Below are 25,111 nucleotides of genomic sequence, written 5' to 3'. Positions count from 1 at the left end.
TTTTAGCGTGCGCTAAAACCGCTAGCGCGCCTTTGTAAAAGGAGCCCTAAAAATTCTTTGGTGTAAGATAGTCATAGTTGACTGATCAACCATAATTGAAAGAAAATAGTCTTGATCACAGATTTAAATTGAGAACTTATTGATAAAGATGAATTTGACAATACTCCTAGGTAGCTGACCTCTTTCAAAATGGGAACATTACATTGATCAGTTAAATATTTCCAGGACAGGTTACTGTCCATTTTTTAATATAATTAATACATTAGATTAGATGTTCTATTGTTGCATTAATAAACATTTCCACTGAACAAAGAACTGAAGGTCATTGGTATAAAATCTATAATTTAGCCCCAAGCATAACAGCTTTCAAATGGGTATCATGTAAATATTAAAAAGCATTGCTGACAATGCAAATCCATAAGCATTCCTGAATTAATCATAAACTAATCATAGAGGTGTCAAAACTTTGCCTCACATTAAATTGTTGATTGGATAAAAATGACCTTAAGCCATGCCAAAGCTTTCCCTCCAATCCCTAAACTTATTAAATGGTAAAAGATAATGGGATTTGATATACCACTTTTATGTGGTACAATCAAAGTCATTTACATTTATTATATGAAGTCACTTTCTCTAAGATAAACGATCAATCAAAATTGAACAACTAGGAATGTCGAAAGTCACAGAAATATCATGTGTGACTATAAAATAATGAAGACCTCAATCAAAACCAAATCTTATGCTGTCGATAACTGAGAGCAACAATGTCTCATTATGTTTTGGATGAAAATCAAATTGATGCTACAGCACAGACAGCAGCAAATCCTTACTAGAATTTCTGAAAGTATAGATCTAATCCAGGACAGTTGGTGAAGCCATTGCTTTATCTATGTTGGATGTGTCAGGGCAACAGCTAGTAGAACCCCTGGATTGGGTTAAACAAGATGAGCCCAGAGGATGGAACCTGGGGATTTCTGGGGATATTTTGAATGAATAGCCACAGCAGCTCATTGACCAAAAGAACAACGGGCTTTAAATTAGCCAACTGTTTAGCTGGAGAGGTGTTATCTGCTTTATTAGGCTCTAATTTTTGAGCTGACAATAGGTTATGAGGCAGTTAGGGCAGCCATTTTTGATCACCTAGGCCAGGGGTCTGCAACCTTTAAGACATAAAGAGCCACTTGGACCCGTTTTCGAAAAGAAAAAAAAACTTGGAGCCGTAAAACCATTATAAAACAAATCTAATACTGCCAGTAGCCAATAGGAGCCCCCACAATATGCTAGTAGCCATAGCTCCCCCCTACATTGTGCTAGGAGTCATAGTCCCCCCTATAATGTGCCAGAGTCCAGGCCCCCCATATAATGTGCCAGAGTCCAGGCCCCCCATATAATTAGCCACAATAGTAGGTTTTAGCACAGGGAGTTACGCTGAATGCCTTGCGCTGCTCTCAATGCTCATAGGCTCCCTGCGCTAAAAAACGATATTGCGGTTTAGTAAAAGGGAGCCATAGTGCAAAATATAGACAGTAGATATAAATTCTCAAAACAGACACATTTTGATCACTAAATTGAAAATAAAATCATTTTTCCTACCTTTGCTGTTTGGTGATTTCATGAGTCTCTGGTTGCACTTTCTTCTTCTGACTGTGCATCCAATCTTTCTTCCTTTCTTTCAGCCTCCTGTATGTTTCCTCTCCTCCAGACCTCATTCTCTCCCCCAACTTTTTCTTTCTGTCTCCCTGTTCCCCCTTCTTTCTGTCTCTGTCTGCCCCCTTTCTTTCTTTCTCCGTGCCCTCCCCCAAGCCACTCGGTTTGCTGCCACCGCCATCGGGGAATAGCCCCCAAGCCACCGCCGTCCCAAGCTTTCCCTGCAGAAGCGTTGCGCTGACCAGCATTCCGCTCCCTGACGTCAATTCTGACGTAGGAGAGGAAGTTCCGGGCCAACAAGGCATTTCTCCTCATTCCATCCAGCCTGAGCCCCATCTCTCCTTGATCCAGCATTTCCCTTCTGTGTCTGTCAGAATTACCATTCCACCTATTTTCCAACATCACCCTTCTTTGTGTCCATCTCACTATATCTTCCTTTCTTTCAGCCTCCTGTATGTTTCCTCTCCTCCAGACCTCATTCTCTCCCCCAACTTTTTCTTTCTGTCTCACTGTTCCCCCTGGCCTACGGGACTCCCACGGGGATGCCCCCCTGACCCACGGGACTCCCACAGGGATGCCCCCTGGCCCACGGGACTCCCACGGAGATGAAAACAGCCTACCTAAATTCTGGCGATGCAGGCATGCAGCTTACAAGTCCGGCGTCGCGGCGGGAAATAGCCATGCTGAGCAGTGAGCTCAGCACGTACACAGATGAAAGCCTTGCTTGCTGATTGGTCCGGCGGCAAGGCGGGGCGGGGCCGCCGGACCAATCAGCAAGCAAGGCTTTCATCTGTGTACGTGCTGAGCTCACTGCTCAGCATGGCTATTTCCCGTCGCGACGCCGGACTTGTAAGCTGCATGCCTGCGTGACACACTACCGGAGCCGCGGCAAAGGTGGAAAAGAGCCGCATGCGGCTCTGGAGCCGCAGGTTGCCGACCCCCGACCTAGGCCTTATAACTGAACATTATAGAAGAAGATTTAGAGGGACATTAATGCTAAAACCAGCTAAAAATAAAACCAGCAACTTAATGGCAGAAATAATCCTTGAGCAATATTTGACGGTTATACCCCAGGATTTAAGGGAATTGTTACACAGATAAAGTGTTACAACTCTATGCCAGGCCATCACCATTTCTGCTGTATGCTCCATATGCATGCTCCTATTAAGGATCTGTAAAAGGGCTCCAGTAATGGAAACAGAAATGACAGATGTCCCTCACTTTAACTCTCAGTAAGAGAGTGCAAGAAGTTAGGAAACTTGTGACAGAGAAATATCTAGTAAAGGAAGAGGATCCAAAAGGCAAGCATGATTATTCAGTTCATTGTTTTTCTTGAGGAGAGGAAGGAATCTTTCCACCTTCCCTTCCTCTTCAAAGAAGCCTGTGTTTTTTTGGGAAAGCGTAGTGCCATATCCCTTTTCTACATTTAAACAACTCTCAAAACCCTTACAGTCCCTAGCTAAGCTTAAATCACCATTCTTTTGCTTCAGTTAGTGATTAGTTGTCTAACAATAAGTTGTCTACTAAACAACGGGCACCACGTCTTCTTTAAGGGCTCCTTTTACAAAGGCGTGCTAGCGTTTTTAATGCACGCACCGGATTAGCGCGTGCTATATGAAAATCTACTGCCTGCTGAAAAGGAGGCGGTAGTGGCTAGCACGCGCTATTCCACGTGTTAAGGCCCTAGCGCGGCTTTGTAAAAGGAGCCCTAAGTCTAAAGCCTGTAGATTCTGAGCCACTACTATTAGTCCTGATACATTCCATACATTCGGGGGAAAAAAAAAGATATTTTATTTATTTAAAATATTTCTAATCCGCCTTTATCACAATATCACATACACAATTCAAATTTAAACATCTTTTAAAAAATCATCATATACATCAATAAAAATCATAAAATTATACCATCTTAACATATAGATTACATCTCAGCCATTCATCTACTAACATTACTCTGCAATAAAGCAAAACAAATATGATAACCCACAGAGAAAGATGACATTCAGAAAATAGGATATTAGCTTAGGAAAGCCTGAGCAAACAAATGGCCAGATCCCTAATGCCACTCCCAGTGACTGCAAGTTTCTGACACATTTGTATCATTTGAATTAAGTTATTTTACTGTGTTTTAGCTCGAACATTTTAAATGCACAAAAAGGTCAGTAACATCATCATAGTTGAAGATTATTAAATTCTGTTTAAAAGTATGATGACTAAATATGTATAATTTCTAATTGAAATTCAAAGCAGTGGCTGAAAAAACTGCAAAAACTGTAGGGGGTTACTTTATGGCCTCATCTTGTAGAATTCATGTGCATGGATCATCCCAGCGCCTAATTTAAGTGACCTTTTGAGAACTACCCACTATGTAGATCTATTATAGATGGATGTATAAAGATAGGACCTCCTCTATTATCACATGAATATAGGGGATGTAGGATGGATGATGCAATGACAGAATTCTTGTATGTGACAGATGGAGTTATAATGTCCCATGTACCCAGCCTTGCTGGCATGCACTGATGTATGCAAGTAGGTTGTGGGTTCATGACAACAAAACAGGGATTATCATGTGCAAAATTCAAGCATTGCTGGTTGGTATCAAGATGAAGCTAGAGGCTGAGCCAACAGAAATAACCAAAATTATACTCATTTTGACTGTTTTTTTTATTAGAACGGAGTATGTGGTTTGGAGTTAGGGAGACACCATTCCAGGAATTTGGTGTACCAATAGGAAGTGAAGAAGGGGTGTGTTGGATGTATATGTGGATTCTTTTGGAGTAGGGGATGGCCACGATACTCTCCTATTTTTGTTATTTCCTAGAATGCCAACTTTCTTATTCAGGGTCAATACAACAACAGTTCAATACAGTTTGAACTAGGAGCATACAGTCTGAATTGGGAGCCTAGTTTAATGTACTAAAGAGTGCAACTTCAAGTCCTACAACCTTAGAAAAAGGCATGGTAATGACTAATGAGCTTATTAATATGTTACTTAAAAAGAGAAATTCTGAAAGCCCATATAATTGCACATGTATACACATAGTTTCTAGATAATGTTGTACCTCAAGATATTCGTACATCAAAGCAAAGCATCCATAGACTTCATACCTGCTCTTTATACAAGTAGTCAAGCAGGAGCAAACAGAACATATGCAATTGAAAATATGTAATGTAATGTAATGTAATGTAATTTATTTCTTATATACCGCTACATCCGTTAGGTTCTAAGCGGTTTACAGAAAATATACATTAAGATTAGAAATAAGAAAGGTACTTGAAAAATTCCCTTACTGTCCCGAAGGCTCACAATCTAACTAAAGTACCTGGAGGGTAATAGAGAAGTGAAAAGTAGAGTTAGAGGAAAAATAAAAATAAAATAAACATTTTAACAAGACAGCATTGATCTAAATACTTTGGAAGGTAGAAGAGAGGAGAGAAAGGAATAGAAGCGGAAGGGGGAGCCGTTGAACAGTAGAATTCTGGAGAAATTTAAATGATATAAATAGAACAAAACAAAGACAAAAGGCAAAACAATATGCTGCTTACACCCCCAAACCAAATATACTTCTAGGAATGCCACTTCCTATCCTAGCTAAACATCTGCACTCTTGCCCATTCATCTCTCTATTTCATATCATATATATTTTTTCAGCAATAGATTCAAATATTTTAGTAACTTACCACCAGGTTTCCAATCACCATGACCATCATGAAAACAGTGAGACACATGGCTTGCCCAGAAACCTCCATACAGTCCCACATTGTTTCTATCCATTCTCCACATAAGACTCGGAACACAATCAGAAAGGAGTGGAAGAAGTCATTCATGTGCCAACGTGGGAGCTCACAATCATCACTGATCTTGCAGACACACTCTTTGTAGCTTTTGCCAAACAGCTGCATTCCAACAACAGCAAAAATGAAGACAATGATGGCCAGCACCAAAGTGAGATTTCCCAAAGCTCCAACTGAGTTGCCAATAATTTTTATCAACATATTTAATGTTGGCCAAGACTTTGCCAATTTGAAAACTCGAAGCTGAAAAACAAAAGTAGAACTATAACACAAATTATAATAAAGCTATGTGTTTGGTCTGTTATTGTAAAATATCTAATTAGGGTAATCATTGACTTTGTGTGTCTAATATTATAGGGCTCCTTTTAGCACACGCACAAGATTAGTGTGCGCTATAGCGCGTGCTAGCAGAAAAATTACTGCCTGCTTAAAAGGAGGCGGTAGCGGCTAGCGCACGGGGCTTTTTAGCGTGCGCTAAGCATGCGCTAAAACCGCTAGTGCACCTTTGTAAAAGGAGCCCATAGTGTTGTAGATTCATTAATAGGGACATAAGTGTGACCCCTAATGAATTCTACGTATATACACTAAGGGCTCCTTTTATGAAGGTGCGCTAGCGGTTTTATCACACACACCGGATTAGCGCGCGCTAGCCAAAAATCTACTGCCTGCTCAATAGGAGGCGGTAGCGGCTAGCACGCGGGGCAATTTAGCGTGCGCTATTCCGCGTGTTAAGCCCCTAGCGCACCTTCATAAAAGGAGCCCTAAATTTTTTTATCTATTGTACAAACACGTGTCCTCCTGATGCCTAAAACAAAAATTTACAGTATTACTTTATGGTATTTAATTCAGTAATTCATATTCATAAGGTTCATATGGTTTTCCGTAAAGGCATCTCTCAATTTTTGTCTTTGCATTTGGGGGAATACATCAAGCAGCATTAGGGCTTTAGATTGCGGTAAATGGCCCTTACCGCAACTTAAACAGCCGTAACACTGCAGGGCCAATATTTAAGTTGCCATGCATTACTCAGAAATGAGATGCAAAACATGCAAATTTTTTGCATTTAATTACTACTACTAATGCTACTGTTACTATGCAAATTGCCTAATGCGACTTGTGGTGATAAGTCGCGTTAGGCCCAAAAAAGAATGGTAAAATAATCCCAGCCACGCAAAGCCATGGCCTGATGCTCCAAGATACCAGGATAAAGTCCCCCCCCCATGTCAACCCCCTCCCCCCCAGTGGCCGACCCCTTCTTGTTAAACCCTCATTGCCTGATCCCCGCATGTAGGCCCTCCTATGGCCCGACCCTCCAACATATAGGACCCCAAGCCATGACCTCCCATGTACCCCCTTGGTGTCTTCCTTTACAATCCATGGTGGTCGTGTGGGGTCCTAGGGGAGTGATGGCACCCCTAGTGGCCATCTCACAAGACAGCCCCTAGGGGTGCTATTTTTCTAGTGGTGCTAGAGAGGCCAGAATGATAGAGCACCTGCCTTGATCTTTTCCTTGTTCTTCTCCCTGTTATTTCTAATCTTGAATTAAAATAAAAGAGAGTCTGCCTCCCTATATGTGTGTATAATGTATTCCTACCTCTCAGGATACCGTTACCACTGTTTTTGGCTAACCGGAACTAGTCAATTTCCTTGATGTGACACACACTGAAACCAACAAAGGTGAGTGTGTTTCTCCTGTTCTCTGCAATATCCAAGTTGAAGGGCTGGAAAAATGGCAGAGAGCTATAGATCCCACTCAGAGTGGCAGTGAGAAGCAGAAAAGGAAACGTTTATCTCTGTCAATAGCATAGAAAGTTGAGATATTGAAGAAGCTTCATCATGGTGTATCTGTACAACGGTTGAGAAAAAGTGCGATGGTAATTTTACAAATTTTGGAATGGCAGGTCTTCTTCTGACTTAACATTGCCATTCCAAAATATGAAAAAATTACAAAAACTGAAATATGCCTGGTCCCAAGGATTTTGGATAAAAGATCTTGTACCTGTGCCAAGTGTTTCCACCACAGGCACAGAAGGGGCAAAGAGCCTTAGTAAATCAGGGCCTACAATGAGTGATTCACTTTTCACGTATCCTTGTATTTCATTTCTTATTCTTAATTAGTTTAGGTAGGGATTATATATAATGGGGCTCATAATCGAAAGAGAAAAATGTCCAAAAACTGGCCTAAGTCGGCACTTGGACGAACATTTCTCAAAAACATCCAAGCGGCAAAAATAAAAACGGGTTTTGGACGTATTTCTAAACGATCTAGGCCTTCATAGTGCTGCTCAACGTCCAAAACTAAACGGGGCGTTTCAGGAGGCTTGTTGAGGGCAGGAGTTGGGCGGGACGTGGGCCGGCTTAGACTTAGTTGTACAGCATGTATAACCGAAAGTTATACAGCCCAGGATCGACAGAACTTGGATGTTGGTCTAAGTCACAAAAACCCACCTAAACTCACCAGATAAGCACTGAAAACACATAACACAGACCACCACACACTTCCCCAGTGATCACCAACCCCCCCCAACCCCCATAAAACTTTTATTCATAACATTAAATTTCAGCCTCCAGACCATCATCATCTGGCAGCCGGGCATAGGAAAGCCTAGTCGTCCAGCACAGAAGCAGCTTAAGTCGTCTTGGGGGTGGGTTAGGGACCTATAGAGAGGAGGACCCATGCCCATAAGCCCCTGTAATCACTGCATTGATACTTAAACATGTGCACTGCCCTATACACCCCCAAAACCCTTTCTTACTGGCAAATAAGTGGCTCCTGCAGCCATAAGGGCTATTGGGGTGGTAGATAAGTGGGTTTAGGGGATTCTGGAAGTGGTTTGGAGGGCTCACCGTCACCTATAAGGGAGGAGTGAGGAGAAGCCATGGCACCCTTTTTGTGAAGTTCACAGCAGTGCCCTGTAAGGTTCCCCACTATTTAGGTGGCATGTCTGGGTGTTCAGTCCATCACTTTGCAGACCCCTCCCACGTCCAACAGGGCTTGTTCTAGGCGTTTTGGACTTGGACGGAAAGTTGGACGGAAATGTGGTATAAAGATGGGTCAATTTAGCGGCAGGATGTATAATTAGACGATTTTCGAAAGTAAAAAAAAGTTGGACGTATCTTTCGAAAATGTGTCTTAGGCTCTTTTTAACTTTGGACGACTTGCAAAATGGACGTAAACGGACTTAGACATCCCTTTCGATTATGCCCCTCAATTTGTTTAGTGAAGAGATTCACTTTGATTTTGCTTGTAATTTTTACTGCTAGGAAACAGTCTGTTCATTAACTTATGCTAGCATATGGTACTCAAATTGAAATCCTGCCCATCTATTGTACATTAACTTTAATATTCTCACTTTTAGATTTTGGCAGCTGCAGCTGAATCCACATGGTAGTTTACATTATCACTAGAGACACAAATTAATCTAGGATGAGAATGTTTGCAGTGATAGCTTTTCAGAAACCAGCTTATTTATTTATTTTTAGTATTTATATACCACTTATAGCCTAAGTGGTTTACATTCAGGTACTCAAGCATCTTCCCTATCTATCCCAGTGGGCTCACACTCAACCTAATGTACTTGGGGCATTGGGTGACTAAATGACTTGTCCAAGGTCACAAGGAGCAGCGCAACATTTGAACCCACAACCTCAGGGTGCTGAGGCTGTAGCTCAAGCCACTGCATTACACACTTACCGTATTTTCACGTAGATAACGCGCACCCGTGTAAAACGCGCACACGGGTATAGCACGCGAAAAACACAAATTTATGTACAGAAATTTTTATATACCGCGCACACCCGTATACCGCGCATGCTGCCCGACTCTCCTTTCGCCCGCCCCGACTCTCCTCTGGCCACCCCGACTCTCCGTACGCCCGCCCCGACTCTCCTCTGCCCCTTGAAGTCCTGTCCCCACCCTGAAAGCCTGATGCCCCCCTCCGACGTCCGATTCCCCCACCCGCAGGACCGCTGGCACCCCCACCCCGAAGGACCACTCGCACGCACCTGCACCCCCACCCCGAAGGACCGTTCGCATGCACTCCCACCCGCACCCGCACCCCCACCCTGAAGGACCGCTCGCACCCCCACAGCCTCCCGACCCCCCATCATGTAGAAGCTCCTACCGGTGTCCTGCTGCTTCCTCTTGGTGGTCCCGACACCCCGACACGATCGGGGCAAGAGGGAGCTCAAGCCCTCTTGCCCCAGCCAACCACGGCACCCCCGACACGATCGGGGCAAGAGGGAGCTCAAGCCCTCTTGCCCCCCCGACTCCCCGACACGATTGGGGCAAAAGGGAGCCCAAGCCCTCTTGCCCCGATGACTCCCCAACTCCCCGACAATATCGGGCCAGGAGGGAGCCAAATCCTCCTGGCCACGGCGACCCTCTACCCCCACACCGCACTACATTACGGGCAGAAGGGATCCCAGGCCTTCCTGCCCTCGACGCAAACCCCCCTCCCCCCAACGACCGTCCCCCCCAAGAACCTCCGACCGCCCCCCCAGCTGACCCGCGACCCCCCTGGCCGACCCCCACGACACCCCCACCCCCCTTCCCCGTACCTTTGTGTAGTTGGCCGGACAGACGGGAGCCAAACACGCCTGTCCGGCAGGCAGCCAACGACGGAATGAGGCCGGATTGGCCCATCCGTCCCAAAACTCCGCCTACTGGTGGGGCCTAAGGCGCCTGGGCCAATCAGAATAAGCTCGGGAGCCTTAGGTCCCTCCTGGTGGCGGGGCCTTGGGCACATGGTCGGGTTGGGCCCATGTGCCTCAGGCCCCGCCCCCAGGTGGGACCTAAGGCTCCCGGGCCTATTCTGATTGGCCCAGGCACCTTAGGCCCCACCAGTAGGCGGAGCTTTGGGACGGATGGGCCAATCCGGACTCATTCCGTCGTTGGCTGCCTGCCGGACAGGCGAGTTTGACTCCCGTCTGTCCGGCCAACTACACAAAGGTACGGGGAAGGGGGGTGGGGATGTCGTGGGGGTCGGCCAGGGGGGTCACGGGTCGGCTGGAGGGGCAGTCGTAGGTTCTTGGGGGGGCGGTCGTTGTGGGGAGGGGGGTTTGCGTCGAGGGCAGGAGGGTCTGGGATCCCTCCTGCCTGTAATGTAGTGCGGGGTGGGGGTAGGGGGTCGCCGTGGCCAGGAGGGTTTGGGCTCCCTCCTGGTCCGAACAACTAGCGGAGGGGGGGTCGCCAGGGCCAGGAGGACTTGGGCTCCCTCCTGGCCCGATATTGTGGGGAGTTGGGGAGTCGGCGGGGCAAGAGGGCTTGGGCTCCCTTTTGCCCCGATCGTGTCAGGGAGTCGGGGGGGGGCAAGAGGGCTTGAGCTCCCTCTTGCCCCGATCGTGTCGGGGGTGCCGCGGTTGGCTGGGGCAAGAGGGCTTGAGCTCCCTCTTGCCCCGATTATGTCGGGTGTCGGGACCGCCAAGTGGAAGCAGCAGGACACCAGAGCTTCTACATGATGGGGGGGGGTCGGGAGGCTGTGGGGGTGCGAGCGGTCCTTCAGGGTGGGGGGTGCGGGTGGGAGTGCATGCGAGCGGTCCTTCGGGGTGTGGGTGCGTGCGAGCGGTCCTTCGGGGTGGGGGTGCGAGCGGTCCTGCGGGGGGGGGGTGAATCGGATGTCGGGGGGGGAACTATGTAAAAAAAATTTTGTACAACGCGCTCACGCGTATAACATGCAAGGGTATGCGCGGTACGTAAAAACCACGTATAACGCGCGCGTTATATGCGAGAAAATACGGTACTTAGACCTGAGAAATTCTATAGGGTCCCTGTCAAGGCATTATAACATGGGAAATGCATTTTGATTTAAAAAAAATTAGGAGGAGGAGATAAGGAACAACCATTAACTACATCAATACTAACTGCCCTATATTAGAACACCAGTAAAATGCAAACTGGATATATTAAAATAAATAGTACAGTAGAAATCACTAAGGCCCTCTTTTACTAAGGTGCGCTAACCGATTAGCACGCGCTAATCAATTTAGCGCGCGCTAAACGCTAACGCGTGCATGTTAGTCTATGGATGCGTTAGCATTTAGCACACGCTAATTGGTTAGCGCACCTTAGTATAAAACTCTGGATATCTGTTCAGGAATTAGGGGGGGGGTGCAAGCAAAACAATGACATTTGGGCACCCATAAATTGCCTACCAACTATTGGAATTAAAAATTAGCAATAAGCACTAATGTTTAATGAATGAACAAGTTCTCTTAATTAGTATACTCACCAGTCTGAAGGATCGGAGAACTGATAATCCTTCCACATTTGCGAGACCCAGCTCTACTAAACTTAGAGTAACAATAATACCATCAAAAATATTCCATCCTTCTTGGAAATAATAATAAGGATCTAGCGCAATCAGCTTGAAAACCATTTCTGCTGTAAAAATCCCAGTGAAGACCTGGATGTGAAAATGAACGTATTCAAATTTATAACAGAAAACATTTGATATAATAAGTGCATTTGTCCAGATTTCTAGGTATCTTCTTTTATGACTCTTTTTAAAGTTGTTTCATTTATATTTTTTTTTATAAAAACATGTTTTAATATAGGTTGAGCACTATTCTACCTGGGCTTTTACATTATACGTAGAAGTGTCTCAAACTTTTTTAGCTCTGGCACACTAAACAGAGGAAATGTTTTTCATGGCATACTACATGGAGAAAATGCTTTTTGCAGCACATTATAATTGATATTATAAACTTGCAAAACCAAGAAAAATTAAATTTGAGAGTTATTTAAAGTTCTTTAAGTTATGCAGGGGCAATTGTAATAAAGGTGAAACAAAAGTACATAGAATAGAATTGCTAATCAATGCGATGGTTGTGCTTGTTTTTGATTGCAAATTAACTCAAAACACAGCTCGACAGTCAACGAGCAAACACGCATTTTATCATCCACCATCTGCAGTCGTTCTCTTTTTAAAAATTTAATTTCTGTCAGAGCTGAAAATCCAAGTTCATAAAGATACAAAGTCTTGATTGCTTTGTTGCTCAAGTTAGGATAACTATTGCATTAAAAAAATAAAAAAAATTTTTGCCGTTAGTTTTCAAGGACCAATCACATCAAAGAATGATGCTTATCTGGATGGTTGTATCCTTACGCACACAGACGCTCAGAATATTGACAGACCTTTGCGTACATGCGTATATGTCATTTATTCTTGTGTATACTTATGAAGGGACTTTTTTTTTTAATAAAGTAAAATTCTAGAATCTCTCATAGCACACCCGGAATTTCTTCGGGGCACACCACTGTGCCATGGCACACAGTTTGAGAGACACTGTTATAGAAGTTTGTTATTCCAAAAGCAACAGCTGGGTTGAGTATATCATTCCTACTAATCAGTTTCAAGCTGCAGGATAGCTCTCAGCCTATCTATCCCTCATGATTGAAAGAACAATCTATTCTATTTCTTTTGCAAATGCAAGCAATGTCTCACTTCCGGCTCACCACACAATTGTTTCCCACGTATTCACCTTTATAGGACCCCCAGGGACCCCTGAAGAAGACTTTTTGTCGAAACGCATACCGTGTTGGGTACTGTATCCCTAGCGAACTAGGTCCTTTAAGGCTTTTATGTTGATGATTTATTTTTATGTGGATGAAATTATTTTATGTGGATGATTTCAGTGTACCTTTGGAACTTTGACACTTTCAAATAAAGTCCATTTAGGAACATCGTCACTCCACAGAGTTTTTTTGGTTTTCTCTGGATTTTCTTCTTTGTGGATATTTTGGGGTCAATTCCTTTTGTTTTTTGAAAGAACAATATCACAGAGCCTCTTACATCACCTGTAGAGGACATTTGTGCAGCCCGGAGTTGCTTAGCAGAACTTTGGTTTGATATACAAAGATCTAAGTAACACCATTTATTCTTAGAAATTAGAATGACTGAGAACACAGCAATGGGAATGCATAAATATAGTATTTTTAACCAGGATGTTCCAGAACCCATCATGCTTAATGATTCTTTTATCACATCTAATTCTGTAAAGTACTGTATGGGTATGGGAAGGGAGAAGGTACAAGCAAAGATCAAACAAGAATAAAGATAAAATACTAGAGGCATGTAATATCTGTTCTTCTCATGCTTAACTTAAGTTCTATTTCAGATGATATGAATAAAAAATTAAAGTTCCATAAGCTTGCCAAAATATTCTGTCAGCATTTTCATTTAGGCTACTTCTCTTTATAGACTACTTGTGTAGCAGGGTAAACGTGTATTTTAGGCGTGCAACTTCCACCATCCTTACAGCTGGTTAAATGATAGTGCCTAAATAGCAAACTGTACACTTGTACTGTATATACAATCACATTTAAGTGACAATTTATAGACAAGTTTGTAACCATGATATTGGCATTTCTGTGCATATATGCATAAATACTTGTACACTGTTCACTCTAAGCCAGGCTTGTCGACCCTACGGCCCTCTAAAAGCTTTTACCCAGCCTTCGGAAACTCAATAGAATTTCCACTTTCTGTGCCGCAACTCAGCTATCTCCAAGCTTGAGTTGCCTGGTGCCAGAGGTTTGTGTCGGTCTTGCAGTTTCAAGTCTCGAACTTCTAGCGACACACTGTCCATGTTTGAAAACAGCAGCATCAGGGGGGAAGTAGGAATCCCACTGAGCTGCTGCCACTGGAGCCAGATGAAGGGAAAGAAACTGGGTGGAGGGGGAAACATGAGAGATTGGGTGAAAGCTGGGTAGGGGGCAAGAGAAACACACACAGTGAAGACGGGGGGGAAGGGTACATGAGAGAAAAAAGATTGGACAAGCCTGGACTAAGCTGATTTCATAAGTGAAACAGCCCAACTACTTGTAATAGCACAAACTGAGCTTCTCTGACCCCATTTACTTTTGATTTTTTTTTTTTTTTTTTTTACCACCGTCAGAGACTAAATCAGTAGAAGTTGAGTAAAAAGTACAATGATAAAAAATACTGTGATAAAAATCCAACCGGACCCTACACGGTCCGTGTTTCGGCGAACATGCCTTCCTCAGGGGTCCAATGGTTTGCAAACTCACATATAAAAAATTGGACTGAAAATAGTCTATTGTCTTTAAATATGTGAGAACACCACAGACAAGCTGAAGTAGCAAAAAAATGTGAAAAATAGGCTACCTGCTGTATCATATTTTGTGGTATTCTTGCCTCTTAGCGCATGCTAAGTGCGTGTTAACTGTTTTTCTAAAATAAGTGTACCATAGGTAGAAAACAGGCTTGATAGCATTAGCCAGCTAGCACATTTGCATTAGCATGCACTAACTGGCTTACACTTGAAGTGCTTCCATGTTAATATTTTTGCAGGTCTTGCATGCTAATGAAAAAATCAGCGTGGGACCTGCAAAAAAGAAAAAAGCCCTATTTTAGGGACTTGGTAGAAATGGGCTTAGTGCGCAGAAAAGTCTTGTGTTAAACATGCAAAGCACATCTTTAAGTGCATTTTAGCAGAAGGGCCCCACATTACTTACTAATTCTACATTAAATAGTATTATCACACAGAACTGAGCATGCTCCGCATTTATTTCCTCCTTTTTTCTTGGTTCCTCTAAAGCAGGGGTGTCCAACCTGTGGGCCAAGGGCCGCATGCAGCCCAGTGAAGTATTTTGTGCAAATGCAAGCAGTGTCTCACTTCCAGCTTACCACACAATTGTTTCCCACGTACTCACCTTTATAGGACCCCCAGGGACCCCTGAAGAAGACATTTTGTCGAAACGCGGACCGTGTTGGGTCCTCTATCCCTAGCGGACTGGGTCCTTTAAGGCTCTTATGTGGATGATTTACTTTTATGTGGATGGAATTATTTTATGTGGATGATTTCAGTGTACCTTTGGAACTTTGATACTTTCAAATAAAGTCCATTTAGGAACATCGTCACTCCACAGAGTTTTTTTTGTTTTCTCTGTATTTTGTGCGGCCCCAGTCGAGGGCAATGCAGTGTTTTCCTCTGCTACCCCCGGGTGTTTACCGTCTTGCCGGCTCCCTCCTCTGTCTTGCTGCAGTGTTTGCGTGTTCGTGCGGCCCCAGAAACATTTATTTCGGCCAATGCGGCCCAGGGAAGCCAAAAGGTTAGACATTCCTGCTCTAAAGGATGCACAATAAAACACATCCAAGGAAGGTAGTATAGAAATATAACTTAACAAACATAGCATGAGGGTAGGTTGTCAGTGCTGAAGTGAGCTGGTAGACTGCAGGAGGTAAGATAATAGGAAACTGGTGTGACTGTTTATCATTTGTTTTCTTCTGGATTCTATATACGGCACACAAAATTGTATTTGCAAATTTGGGCACATGCCCAATTTGCGCGCATCATTTAATTGAGTAATGAACCAATTAGTGCTAATTGGGTACTAATCAATTATCAGTGCTAACTGGCAATAATTAGAATTTATGCACACAACTTTTCTAAGTAAAAATGAAACAAAGCATTTAGTTATGTTTTTATTGAGAAGAGAGTTCAGCTAGGAGTGGAAACCAGATGTATGAGTCCGTTCATCATGGCGTTACCTAGTATTTCATACAGGATCGAAGCAAGCAGATCCTCTCAGCTTTCAGTAACAGCGAGTACAGCTGAGAGGCTCCTGATGACACTGAGAAGTGTGACGTCATCAGACTGATTTAAACTGAGGCTGCTAAGCCGCTCGGCCATTTTTTGCCGCAGAGTTGAGCACAGAAGATTGGTGCCGACAAGCAGTAAGAAAGATGAGAACCATGACAAGTTTTGAGTAAGGATTGTTTTTAATTCTATGCACTAATTATAGTTTTTTTTGTAGAAAACAAGCCCGACCACCCTGACACAGCTCACAGCAAAACACTGGCTGGCCACCATCAGAGGAAGGCCCGTATGGATTTAAAACAGAACTGGAGAATGATGGGCAGTTGGGAGGATACAACTGCTGCAGTCGAGATAAGTGACTAATATCACACAGTAATGTTGAGTTGACTGACTAATCTACTAGCAAATATAAAACTTGAATAATTGGGAGGCAGAAGATTTTTTGAAACCAGTGAGGTTGTTACCTTTTCTAGTCCTCAAGCAAGACAAGCTCTGACTTGGGATGGGGATCTGAGGCTTTTTCCTCATTTCTGTAATATAATATATGTTCATTTCTAATTAGATGTATATTAAAGTTTACCCACTCCAACTGCATATATATAGTAGTGTAAATTAAACTCTTCTCCTTGTGCTTCACCATGATGTCTCTGCTACATGCCTTGGGTCTGTTGAGATTGCCATCTTGCCTCCTGAAAGATTGTTTTCAACCAACTTCTTTCATAAGTCGAATATGGAGATATGGGAATATGGAAATACACCTCCATCAGATCCAGGGAGGCTAGAAACTCCCCCAGAGCCACTGAGGTGATCACCAAGCACACAGAATCGGTTGCAAAACTTCGGAGACTCTCTTTGGAATGATGACGTGTATCAAGCTTCTCCCAGAGGCTGAGTCTTGCTCTGGGATGGGCTGAGTCTTGCTCTGGGACAGGCTCTATAGCCGCAATAGCCAGTCTGCTACTGACTGTGGCCTATACCCGAGCTGCCTTCTTGGGGTGGCCCGCTGGGGAATCCAGGAAATGCTAGGGCAGAGGATAGAGAAACTCTAGTTTGTAGCCGTCCTGGAGGATCTCCAAGACTAAGCAGTCGGAGGTAATGGTTTGCCACTCAGCCAGAACAGCTGACAATCACCGCCCTATTTGCGGGAGGGGAGGCACCTGGCACTAGAATTGATTCTATGTACGCGCTGCTGGACGACTTCCCATAGGCAGCTGGTGTCAAGAACCATCGAACCGCAGCCTGGCAGAAGAGGAGGGCCGGTAGCCAGCTGAGAGACCCGAGAATGCTAGAAGGGATGAATAGTAGAGTGCCCTGAACCCCTGTAAGGGTGGGATCTAGTCACAGGCAAAGACCTAGGTTTGTGAATCTGTACACAGGCCATATGGACATGCAACCACTGGACAAACAACCCCTTGACATGCAACCCCTGGACAAACAAAAATGGACCCTTGAAGAGCAACCAGCTCAAGGTCACCTCAGTGGACGAAGCACCAGACCACTGACTGATCCACAGCATCCTGCGAGCCAAGAGGAAAAGGCAGACAGCTGAAAAAAACCTTTCATCCTGTCAGAAAAGGCATCAGCCATATAGATATAACCAAGACCAGAAAATTCAGGTCCCGGGGCACAACAGCGTCAGAAGTAGGGTGAAATTTGGAAGGGCATGCCCTGGTCAGAAAGGAAGAGGTTTAAGGAACAAATCCAAATCCTGCAGGACCACCCCTTCCCATCACTGGGGAAAGAAGTGCATATTGTATAGTGACCTGTGCCACCAAGAAATTCCCAGCCAGGGAAGCGGAGCACTTATGAAAAAGCATCTGGCTTGGGTGAAAACTGAAACAAGGTGCAAGCACATTTCATTGACCCTCAGGCGCCTCCCAAATTTCTGTAAGGCTCCAAACAATGTCAAAATAAGCAAAAAAAAGGTGGATTGTGGCCTCTGGTCATTCATGATGGAACATTCTGCAGTGACAGGCTGCTGTCTGCAACTACAGGGAGATTCTTTGCTTTAGGAAGCAGCCCATCTGGACTTCAAATCTTCATACTGCCCCACCTGCTGGACATCTGAGGCCAGGACCTCCGCCACCTTCGGACATGCCATGCAGATGCCCGGTGGAGAAACGCAGTCTGGCCCCAATCCTGGGTGTGCCTCCCACTGAGCCACACAGCCTGTTCTCGACGCCAGCAGACAAACCTGGGGTGAGCAAGTTCCCATGGGAACAGTCCCTAAGCCCCAATCTGAAGTGCAGGTTGTCCAGAGGGTGCATTGACAGGCAGCCAACTCCCTGGAAGCAGATTTTTCCAAAGGTCTGCGATCTCCCGCAGTAAGAGCTGTCCCTGCAGGGAACCTCTCCAGCACAAGGGTGAAAATTACAAACAAAAAGACTAAATTTTAAAGAAAATAAACTCGAACAGAAAAAGACAAGCTCCTACAGCTTGGCTTGTATGAAGGAAAACTGATTCCTGAGGGAACAGTGCTGAAGTGCGAGGGGTGGAGCTTAAGTCTCTGAAATCTGAGGCTTCCTACAAAGTCCTGGAGGGTAGACGGAATTAACCCACTAGTCCAGGAATAAAGAGAGTGTACCAGAAACTATTATTGTTTCTTTGACTAGTGAAATTCACAGTAATTAAGATAGCGGCTCAACTGTTCTATTCGTTTCATTGGATCAGCTATGTTTGATCTAGAAAATCATTCTCTTCTACACTTATCCTCCCCCCCTTTCACTAAATTGCAATAGCTGTTATTATTATACAGTTCCTATGAGTGTTGGGAGAAGCGTGAAGCATTCAGCGTGGCTCCCTGCGCTAATAACTGCTATCGCAGTTTAGTAAAAGTGGGGGGTGGGGGGAGTTAAAGACTTACCTGTTTACCATTGCTTTCAATATGAATTGACACTGTTTTATACTAGCAACAGAATAATAGGATCATTTTTTAAAGAACTTGTGGCTTGTTCTGGCAATAATAGTACAGGCTATCCATATTTTTTTATGGTTTCTCTAAATTGCTCAAGGGAATAGACTTAGTAGATAAGGGCAGGTTGTTCACCCTCTCCAAGGTAGAGAGAACGAGAGGTGCACTCTCTAAAGTTGAAAGGGGATAGATTCCTTACAAACGTAAGGAAGTTCTTCTTCACCCAGAGAGTGGTAGAAAACTGGAACGCTCTTCCGGAGTCTGTCATAGGGGAAAACACCCTCCAGGGATTCAAGACAAAGTTAGACAAGTTCATAATGAACAAGGATGTACTCTGGTAGGGCTAGTGTCAATTATGGCGCTGTTCTTTGACCAGAGGGCCGCCGCGTGAGCAGACTGCTGGGCATGATGGACCACTGGTCTGACCCAGCAGCGGCAATTCTTATGTTCTTATGTTTAATTCTTTTTTAATTTATTTATTTTTATTTGAGCAAATTATCAAGAATAAACTTCTTGTACAGAATATGATTAAGGCAATCAACAGTGTTACAAAAAAGAAAAAAAAATACTAATTACAAGAAAAATTTTGCTTAATCCATTTTAAAGTCCCAAATATAGAGATCCGAGATGCTAATCATGAGTAAAAAAACAAAATGAAGAAAATGAAAAATATCAAATTACCAATTAGGCAGATAGCTTAAAATGATTAAACGAGTATTTTGATTAATTAAGTTGTTACTGTCTCCCCTTCAAGACGTTTCATGGAGAGAAATCCTGTTAACTGTGAAGGTTCGAAGAATATATAATTACAAAATTTATATTTAGGGCTCCTTTTACTAAGGTGCGCTAGTGTTTTTAGTGCGTGCTAAAGATTAGCGCGCGTTAACCATGAGCTAAATGAAAAATACTAATGCAAGCTCTATGAAGGCGTTAGCGTTTAGTGCACGCGACATTGTAGCGTGCGTTAAGCGAGCGCTAAAACCGCTAGCACACTTTAGTAAAAGGAGCCCTTAATGTTCCTGAAGATACTTTTCCCCTTTTTTCCAAAAATATATTACCTTCCAACAAAAATATTGGAGGAACAATATCTCTTAGAGAGTGAACAGATGGATTTAACAACGATCTTGGAAACCTCAATGAAGGAGGTAGCTAGGTCAACTACCTTATTAGCTACGGTGGTTCTGTCACCCGATAATAACTGGATATTAAAATTGTACTTCAAGAACAGACATAAAGAATTTCTTGGTCAGAAAGTTCAGATATTTCCTAATGTGACAAAAGAAACCCAGAAATGTAAAAACAGTTCTTGCTTCTTAAGCCAGGGGTTACTGCAATGGGTGCATTATTTTTATTACATTATCCATAAACAAACAATTCTAGTAGACTTACGGAAACACCTATTTCATTCCAGCTGTTATCTTTTTGGTTTTGTTTATTAAACGTTTTCATCTAGAGACTTTAAAATATCTCTCGGAAAAGTTTTGAAGTGGATGCCACATGTACGTTGTGCTCTTCTCAGAAAGGGCTGCTCCAATAAGACGACAGACAAGTAAAAACCATCCAAGATAGAATTAAGCCAGTTTTGTAATTTAGGAAAAAATACAGCCTCTAGAAAAGAGTGTAGCATGTAGTTCTTCCTTTGGTGCGATGACAACACTGAGGATATGCCGTGGGCTACACATTTTTAGAGACTGTATTTTTTCTAAAATTACATAAACAGTTTAATTCTATTTCAGATAGTTTTGACTTGCTTGCCATCTTATTGACTGACCCCTGGCACAGGCGGATACACTGAAGCACAGCCTGTGTTGGGTTCAACAAATCAGCTTGACTGCCTGGAACTCGAAGGTCCGTTGCGCTTTCTGTTCCAAAACAAGTTTCAAGTTTATTCGTTATTTGATTGATCGCCTATCACAATTACTAAGCGATGTAAATAAACTATAAATATAAGGTAAACAATAACAAGCATATATAAAAAATATAAAAATCTTTTAAAAATAGACCGTTACAGCAGGAAACATTAGGATAGAAGGGAACGAAATACATTTTATGATAGGTAAGGAAGAACATTTAAGGGTAATATACAAAGGGAAAGGGAAAACGAAATAGTTTATTGGGAATATAATACACAATTGAACAAAATGAACGGCAGTTATAAAGAGCAATTGGCATTTCAATTAAATACTGAAAGCGTCTTTAAAAAGAAAGCTCTTAAGTTGGCTTTTAAATTTATCAAAATTTTTCTCCTGTCTTAAATAAAGTGGGAAAGAGTTCCAAGTTTTTGGTGCTGTAATATGCAGACACAGGTATCTCATTAATGATATTTGCTACAGCTGACAAGCCACAGTTAAGCGAGTTTAAACATATCCTGTTTGTGTTGTAGAATCAATATTCATATTTATTAACCACTCGATATAGTAACTGCAAACAGTCTCTTTAAGTGTGTTACTCGGGTATCTTATTTATAGAATTTGCTACTGTTGATAATCCAAAATAAAATGAGCTTTAAAAATATATTCTTGAAATGTTGTGGAATCAATAGTAGAATTAATTTTTAATATCCAGTCTGAACAAGCAGGCCAAAGCAGTTCACACAATTAGCAACACGTGTAACGTAACATAAGAACATAACAATTGCCGCTGCTGGGTCAGACCAGTGGTCCATTGTGCCCAGCAGTCCGCTCACACGGTGGCCCCTAGGTCAAAGACCAGTGCTCTAAATAAGCCCAGTCTCACCTGCGTACTTTCCAGTTAAGCAGGAACTTGTCCAACTTTGTCTTGAATCCCTGGAGGATGTTTTCCCCTATGACAGACTCCGGAAGAGCATTCCAGTTTTCTACCACTCTCTGGGAGAAGAAGAACTTCCTTATGTTCGTACGGAATCTGTCCCCATTCAACTTTAGAGAGTGCCCTCTCGTTCTCCCTTCCTTGGAGAGGGTGACAACCTGTCTTTATCTACGAAGTCTATTCCCTTCAGTATCTTGAATGTTTCAATCATGTCCCCTCTCAATCTCCTCTTTTCGAGGGAGAAGAGGCCCAATTTCTCTAATCTCTCGCTGTACGGCAACTTCTCCAGCACCTTAACCATTTCAGTCACTCTTCTCTGAACCCTTTCAAGTAGTACCGTGTCCTTCTTCATGTACGGCGACCAGTGCTGGACACATTACTCTAGGTGAGGGCGCACCATGGTCCAGTACAGCGGCATGATAACCTTCTCCGATCTGTTTGTGATCCCCTTCTTTATCATTCCTAGCATTCTGTTTGCCCTTTTCGCCGCCGCTGTGCATTGCGTGGATGGCTTCATTGACTTGTCGATCAGAACTCCCAAGTCTCTTTCCTGGGGGGCGTCTTCAAGTACCGCCCCGGACATCCTGTATTCGTGCATGAGATTTTTGTTACCGACATGCATTACTTTACACTTATCCATGTTGAACCTCATCTGCAAGTCGATGTCCATTTCTCGAGCCTGAAATCTTCTGGTGGCCCTTAGAGCTCTCTCATATTCACACTGTAGCCCTTTATATGAAAAAGTTTAGATACCACTGTCTTACAGAGATTCTTTACTTGTCGATACATGGCATAACTTTCCACTAATAACCAAAAAAGCTTCTCAATGCAGAGATTTGTCTAAGCTTCTGGTTTCCACTTAGGCTGATATAGGTTCCTAAGTACTGTCCTCTTCCTGCAGAATGGGGATGTTGAATAACTGCCATAGGACAATTGCTATTTATTTGAATTTAGTTATTCACTGTGTCATTAGAAACCCTGTTGCAATAATAGAACCACTTTAAAATACAAGACTGATGCAATGTTAAACTTTTTTAAACTGATTGTTCATTCAATATATCTCATCTAACCTTTTAATTATCATTGCCATAAATCTGGTAGGTACCTAGTCAGTAAAAAAAATCAATAAAAATAAAACATGATCTTTAACTACCTCATGATGAATATCCAGCTGTTGTGAGTGTGTGATTTCTCTTAGTTATCAGTTTCTTTATTCAAACATAAAGAAAAGATATATAGGTATACTAGTATTTTAGCCCGTTACATTAACGGGTGCTAGAATATATGTCTGTCTATCTTTATTTCTGTCTCTCTCTCCCTCCCGCTGTCTTTCTTTCTGTCTGTCTCTCTCCCTGGCCCCCTTTGTCTGTCTGTCTTTCTGTGTCTCTCCCTGCCCCTGTGTCTTTTTTCTTTTCTTTCCGACTCCCTTCCTCCTGCTGTCTGTTTTTCTTTCTGTCTATCTATTTCTCTCCCTGCCTCCTATGCAGCAGCATTTCTCTCCCCACACTTCCCTGTGCAGCAGCATTCCCTCCCCCTCCATTTCCCTGTGCCGCAGCATTTCCCCCACCCTACCTCCCTGTGCAGTAGCAGCATTTCGATCCCCCCCACTTCCCTGTGCAACAGCCACAGCAGCAGCATTCCCTCCCCCCACACCACTTCCCTGTGCAGCAGCAGCGTTTCTCCTATCCCTCCTTTCCCTTCCCGCGGTCTGGCCGGCTCCCTTAGTCCCTTTCCGCCTCCCCCCTTCCCTTCCCGCGGTCCCAACAATCCTGCCGATTCCAGCAGCGTCTGCAGCACTCTACACACGCTGCTTTGGAGCCTTCTACTGCCCTGATTTACTCTGGCACGTCCCTGATGACATCATCAGAGAAGCGTCAGAGCAAATCAGGGCAGTAGAAGGCCCCAAAGCAGCGTGTGTTGTGCTGCAGACACTGCTGGAGTTGGCAGGTTTGGAGTCGAGACCACGTGAAGGGAAGGGGGGGCGGTAAGTGACTACGTGAGCTGGTCAGACGTCGGGAAGGGATGGGAAGGTCAGAGCGTGAAGAACTTACTTGATGAGTGAGTGGGGAGCCGGCAAAGCGGCTGGAGTCTTTTTGTCAGCGCTTCTCTTCCCGGGCCGCTATTTAGTTCAGTTGACAGGATTGGACAGTTGTTTGGATCCGCGATTCACTTTGGGTTCTGCTGCCACGAGTGTGGGGTAGTTTTAAGCACGCATACGCACTCTTGCCAGCCACGGACATACAAATCAGGGAACACGCGATAAGAGTGCGCATGCGTGCTTAGTGTTTTATTATATTAGATGCAACTGACTTAACTACATTCAGATCAATATTCAAAACGATTTGAAACAGAACCTGGCTGGTTAAATCGCTTGTTTTGGGGTTAACTGCTAATTTTCAGCAGCACTTAACTGGTTAATGCTGCTGAAAATAACCATTTGGTGCCAAACTCAAACGCAGCTATTTTAGAGGCATTCCGGGGTTGGATGCCAGTTAAGTGACAATATTTAGCACTTCATTGGCTAGGGTAACCACATAAATAGGACCACATAATAGTCCTATCTTTATATGGAAGTAGAAACCCAAAGCTGGTTAAATGCTCAGTGTCACTTTTGAGCAGGAACCTTTCATACCTAGTAGACTTTACAACCAGTTCCATTTCTGCTGGTTAGATTGAACCAGTTGTAATTTTCCTAAGAAAAGCTATACCACAAGTCTATGCGTACTAGATTACCTAAGAAGCAGAAAGGAAGTCATTTGGCAACCTTGCCAGTAGATGTGCACACCTCATGCCTGTACATGCATATAGGCCAATATTCTATAAACAGCGCCTTAGCTCAGGTGCTGGTAGGTGTCCTATCAGGGCCTAAGTTAAGTCCAAAATGCCGCTTGAAAGCAGACTTAAGAGAAATTACAAGGTGCCTACCGGCACCTAAGAAAACAGTGCCAGAATCGCACCTCCAGAGGCTAACTCCACTGTAGGCTTGGCTAACACTGGAGCTTATTAAAATGGGATTCTTATCTGTCCACTAATATTTTCTTTTCATTGACTCCATTTTCCTAGGGAGTTAGGTGATCAGAAGTGATTGCAGAGCTTTTCTTCAAGAGTGTGTTTCTTTGTTTTTTAAATCTCACCAGGATATATACCAAGACTTAGGGCTCCTTTTACGAAGCCGCGTTAGCGGTTTTATCGTACACATATTTTTAGCACGCGCTAACCCCCGCGCTAGCAGAAAAACTACCGCCTATTCAAGAAGAGGCGGTAGTGGCTAGCGCAGCCGCCAAATTAGCGTGCGCTATTACGCACGTTAAACCGCTAACGCGGCTTCGTAAAAGGAGCCCTTAGCACAAATCACAAACTCCTCACATCCAACACCAAATCCCCAGCTCCTCAGAAGTACGACCT

At 43.5% G+C, this 25,111-nt stretch overlaps 1 protein-coding gene across 5 annotated transcripts in view; it reads right to left on the bottom strand.

Annotated features, from left to right (window-relative positions):
• Positions 1-25,111, bottom strand: part of LOC117360465 (sodium channel protein type 2 subunit alpha-like) — a 526,898-nt gene that overhangs the window by 141,168 nt on the left and 360,619 nt on the right. For all 5 annotated transcript variants that reach the window (XM_033944237.1, XM_033944239.1, XM_033944238.1 and 2 more), the window contains 2 exons: positions 11,676-11,849; positions 5,332-5,688 (listed from right to left, as the gene is read on the bottom strand). In XM_033944237.1, coding sequence (XP_033800128.1) covers positions 5,332-5,688; positions 11,676-11,849 — 531 coding nt within the window. The remainder of the gene's footprint in view (positions 1-5,331; positions 5,689-11,675; positions 11,850-25,111) is intronic.

Source organism: Geotrypetes seraphini, chromosome 5, assembly GCF_902459505.1.
Source record: "Geotrypetes seraphini chromosome 5, aGeoSer1.1, whole genome shotgun sequence".
Lineage (NCBI taxonomy): Eukaryota > Metazoa > Chordata > Amphibia > Gymnophiona > Dermophiidae > Geotrypetes > Geotrypetes seraphini.
The sequence above is the reverse complement of the archived record's forward strand: the minus strand, read 5'-3'. Positions and strand labels throughout refer to the sequence as shown.